Source organism: Tenrec ecaudatus, chromosome 2 (assembly GCF_050624435.1).
Source record: "Tenrec ecaudatus isolate mTenEca1 chromosome 2, mTenEca1.hap1, whole genome shotgun sequence".
Lineage (NCBI taxonomy): Eukaryota > Metazoa > Chordata > Mammalia > Afrosoricida > Tenrecidae > Tenrec > Tenrec ecaudatus.
Window position 1 is genome coordinate 253,298,441 of NC_134531.1, and position 5,371 is coordinate 253,303,811.

The window sequence follows — 5,371 nt, forward strand, 5'->3', positions numbered from 1 at the left end:
TTCTTTAACTTGGAGTTGACAAGGGTAAGTCATTTAATTAAAAACATGTATTATTATGCAAATTCAGGTGATTATTTATTACACACTTTCCTAGAAGTGTCAGCCTCAAATAATCTGAGATTTGAGACAGAATTATCTTGGGGAAAGTTCAAGTGCAATATTTGTCTTAAATCTCTCTAGAATCCTTAGCTCCTTTCAGAAACCACATAATCCAAGCAACACAGCTAAGCTTTCTTTGTTGTTGGTGGTGGTGTTGTAAACTAAGCTTTTTAACTCTACGGCTGTGTGTGTGCCCGTGTGTGTTTGTGAAGGGAGTATTTGATCCTGGACAGGAACCTTAGTCAATGAATACTGATCCTTAAGTTGACTAAAATAAACATAGGTAGATTGAAATAAAACATGTCCTTGTGGCTTACAACACTTTAAGGACAAACGTAAGAGTCTGATAATGGAAAGTTATTAAGAATATGAACATTTAATAATATGAGTATCGTAGTCTTAGGATATTGTCGAAACATCTAAGTATTTATAATTCTGGCAGTTGGCATCACAGGAATTAAGCATGGTGGTATAGTGGTTATGAGTTACGCAGCTAACTACGAGGTCAGCAGTTCGAAACCACCTGCCACTCTGCTGGAGAAAGGCAGGGCTTTCTCTTCCTGAGAAGAGTTCCAGTCTCAGAACTCACAGAGCCATTTCTCCCATGTCTGATAGGAATGCTTTGATTTTCCTGTTTTTCTCCCTACAGTGGTCTCATGCAGGGGATCGATGTGAGGACTTCTTTGGATTCCAGAACCTCAGGGATATATCTTTAATAAGATATCCTCTTTGTATGTAACCTAGGCACATCTTTTCATATACTTTATTTTAAATCATCTCTAGATTACTTAAAGTACCTTATACATTGCAAATGCTCTGCAAATAACAACCATATCACTTAACCTAACACTTTGACCAACTATTTTCTTCTTTCCCACCCTCTTGCCTACACACAAAATAATATTTTGGCTCTTTTTTGCTCCATAGATGTTCCCTTACTCATTCCAAATCCTTATCCTAAGATTGTAACAATTTATATTTCTACCAATATTGAATAACAGTTCCAATTTCACCATATCTTCAAGACTTCTTAAAATGTAGGTTCCCACTGTAGGTTGCAGAACTGAAAGAAGAGGTCACAAAAAATTGGAAAGTAAGTCCAAAATTTCTAAAAGTGCAACAGGAAAACTTAATTCCAAGTCAAAGAAGTAATGAATCCAACTAATTAACTTTCCATGTTGCAAATTTCTTGGACAAAAGAGGTCACAAGTGGAAAAAATTGGCCAATCAAGATATCTTCATGAAATTTTATAACAGCTTCTCTAGTCATAAAACTAGATACAACTAATTAATTTTAAATTATATTGGTTTGATATTTTTATCTTCCTATTCTTTACCTGTTTTCTAGTATTCTTAGCGATTTATGTAATCTCTTTGAACCTTCCTCATCGTTACTGTAAATAATTTCCCTATTTGAGTTGACATTTAATTTTGTTATGTTTGTGACATAGCTTTATAATTATTGTATCACTTTCTAACATTTCAGAGTTCTCCATTTCTTGGTGGCATGTCTTCATGAACAGACATGTGTAAGTTTACATGGAGGCGGCATTATGTTATAAATACCAGGGAAGGGGTTTGCCAGAGCTATTTTGTGCATTGTTTTCCTCTCCTCTTTCAAATCTCTGCTTCAATCCACATTCTTGTCCCTCCTAATCCTGCAAGTAGTATAAAAAGCATTGAAATCTTGTATATAATCCTTCCTCACTGCAAAGCAATTTCTTTAAAAATGTAAATTCATAGATAATAAATTGCTAGCCATCTGCAAATGAAATTGGTATTTAAATATGACTAAACAACATATATACAAGTATTGAAATTGTTTAAGAATTCTCCTTTGATGACTTTTAAATAACTCAGCTTGACCCAGCTAACCCAGATGAATTTTTCTGTTTTGAATATTCTTCTCAAGATGTTAAAAATCATCTTTGTGAGTCCAATCATGTTGTTCTTTGAAATATGATGTGAAAAAAATTGCTAAATAGCTAATAGCAGTAGCAGATTGCCTCTTCCCAGAATAGTGCATGCACAAAATCCAGGGAACTTGGGAAGAATTATAGAGAATATTTCTTTCTGTTCTGGGCCAGAAAAATTTCAGCAGGTGAATTGAGTCTATTATAAATCAGCATGTATTTATCAAACAATTTTTTCTCAATAGTTATGTCAGGAATGGCTGATGAAAATCATACAGTGAAAAATGAGTTTATCCTCAATGGATTTATGGATCATCCGGAACTAAAGGCCCTGCTGTTTGTGGTATTCTTTGTCGTGTATCTGATCACAATGGTGGGCAATCTTGGGTTGGTGGTGTTGATTTCCATGGAGCACCGTCTGCACACACCCATGTACATCTTCCTGGGCAACCTGGCTCTTGTGGATTCTTGCTGTGCTTGTGGCATTAACCCCAAAATGTTAAAAAACTTCTTTGATGAGAACAGAATTATTTCACTTTATGAATGTATGGCACAATTCTATTTTCTATGCACTGTGGAAACTGCAGACTGCTTTCTCCTAGCAGGAATGGCCTATGACCGCTATGTGGCCATATGCAGTCCCCTGCAGTACCACACCATGATGTCAAAGCAACTCTGCATTCGAATGATCATAGGGGCCTACATAGCTGGAAATCTGCACTCCATGATTCATGTGGGGCTTTTATTTAGGCTAGCATTCTGTGGAGATAATCAAATTAACCACTTTTTTTGTGATATTCTTCCTTTATACAGACTCTCCTGTGTTGACCCTTATATCAATGAACTAGTATTATTTATCTTTTCAGGATCAATTCAAGTCTTCACTATAGGCAGTGTCTTAATATCTTATGTCTTAATCCTTTTCACTATTTTTAAAATGAAATCCAAGGAGGGAAGAGCCAAAGCCTTCTCTACCTGTGCATCCCATTTACTATCGGTCTCATTATTCTATGGCTCTCTTTTCTTCGTGTACATTAGACCAAACTTGCTGGAAGAAGGAGACCAAGATATACCAGGTGCTGTTTTACTTTCAATAGTAGTTCCTTTACTAAATCCTTTCATTTATAGCCTGAGAAATAAGGAAGTACTAAATTCCTTGAAAAAAATTCTGAAGATGAAATCTCAGGAAAGTCTGAAACAAATGACAGCTACTGTGGCTTAATGATTTAAATACAGCACAAAACCCCTCATTAAATTCTACAAAGGAAAGGTGCACATGGCATATGAAATATTAAAATATATCAGAATGTAACCAAATGAATCAGCAATATATTCAAGGGAAAAATACACAACTGCTAAATCTTAATTCAAAATAACAACAATTAAAACAGCTATTCAATAGCAATTTTCAAGAATTAATTCAGAAAACATTTTAAAATATTGCCATTTTCATGCCGTGTATCAGCACCAGAGACTATCAACACAGAAACTAACAGTTACTAATATTACTAGAGAGTTATACTAAATATGGACACCCCGCCCCTATCAAGGCTTAGAGAGTGAGGATTATATTTAAGCTAAAAGGGTTTATGGTCACATGATACTTACACCAAATAAAATCCCTATGACTACTTAAATGACAGGCAAATTGTGAGGAGGCAGTACAAACTGATGAGCAAGGACCCAAACAAGCAATGGACAGATGGCAAACAAGCACATGATAAGAAGCTCAACATTATATGTTATTGAGGAATTGCACATTGAAACAACAATAAAATGCTACTATGCATCGAAAACACTGAGGAAGAATCCTGGGAAGAATGAGGAGCAGCGGAAATGGTCGCTCATTGCTCATGAGGGAGCCTGAGGACACAGGGCAGGTGCTTCCAAACCTAAACAAGACTGAGTTGCTGTTGAGTTGATTGTGACTCATGGTGACTCCATGTGCTCACAGAGTAAACTGCTTCAAAGAGCTTTCTTAGCTGTCATCCTCATGGAAGCAGATTGTCAGGCCTTTTCTTCCACAGAATTCCTGGATGGTTTTGAACAAACCATATTTAGCTTTAAAATCTTGCCATGTGATGCAGCAATCATGATCCTAGGTATTTATCCAAATGAGATGAACGGTGTATGTCCACACAGAAAACTCTACTGGAATGTTTATAGCAGCTCTCTTCATAATTGCCTCAGTAGGAAAAGGGATAAACAAAGTGTGGTAGGACTACGAAATGGAATATTGTTCAGCAATGAAACAATAGAGCCATAATAGTAAACACACACACATGCACACACAGCGGAACATTAAATGCATATGGCTAAGTGAAAGAAGCCCATCTTAAAACACTGCATATTGTAAAATTCCAACTAAATTACATTTCAGAAAAGGCAAAACTATAGACATTGAAAAGATCTGTGTTTGCCAGGGCTTTAAAGGGAAAGGAAAATGGGTGGATATGTGGATATTCTTAGGCCAATGAAACTATTTTGTAAGATACTGTAATGGTAGCTACAATAGCACGCATCTGTCAAAACTCATCTAGATAGAGTAGTTACAACACAAAAAGTTAATTCTAATGGAGACTACAGACTTTAGTTATGATATTGTATTATATGGGTTCATCAATTTTGACAAGTGTATCACACTACTACAAGATATTAGTAATTGTGGAATGATAAAAAAGGTGGTTATATGGGAATTCTTTTTAAATTTCTGCTCATTTTCTCTATAAACTTAAAGCTGCTTTAAAAAACAGCTTATTTAATTTTGTGTTGAACTCACCAGTAAATTTATCCGGGCCTGACATTTTATGTTCAGAGGTTATTAATTATCCATTTCTTTAGTAGAGATTAGCTTTTTCTGAGTATTGATGCTCGTATGCATTTGGGTAATATGTCTTTCATGCATTAGGGCTATTTCATTTCAATTATCAAATTTGAACATAGAGTTATTCATACTTTTATTATCCTTTGAATGTACACAGGATCAATTTTATTCAAGTGTCTAAAAAGCTAGCTTGTGATGTCACAGACCTTCTCTAATCATTTGTTTTAAATTTTTATTGGTTCATTTTCAAGGATATAAAGATGAATCCAATACGATAGTTAGAAATTTCAACATTCCTCAGTAGTTGACAAGTCCAACAAGGAGATATCAGTTTGATTTATAGCTGGATTGGACAGAGCCACCAGTCAATGCTTCTAATTGACGTTTCTAGAAGACTTCAGCCAGCACCAGCATGATACACATTCTTCTCAGACTCACATAGAATATTCAACAATAAGATAAGCCCTAAAACACAAATTTGATACATTTTAAGAGCAGAAATCATACAAAGTATCCATTCAGAACATAGCGGCAT

General features: G+C 35.3%; 1 protein-coding gene across 1 annotated transcript; it reads left to right on the top strand.

The window, feature by feature from the left end:
• Positions 1–2,226: 2,226 nt before the first annotated feature.
• On the top strand, positions 2,227–3,234 carry LOC142441453 (olfactory receptor 5K1-like). The gene has a single exon (XM_075543432.1). The coding sequence runs from the start codon at positions 2,227–2,229 to the stop codon at positions 3,232–3,234; it is 1,008 nt and encodes a 335-aa protein (XP_075399547.1).
• The last annotated feature ends 2,137 nt before the right edge of the window (positions 3,235–5,371 follow it).

Coding starts and splice junctions, on each gene's coding strand:
- LOC142441453 (XM_075543432.1), top strand. CDS start 2,227: ATGTATTTATCAAACAATTTTTTCTCAATAGTTATGTCAGGAATGGCT.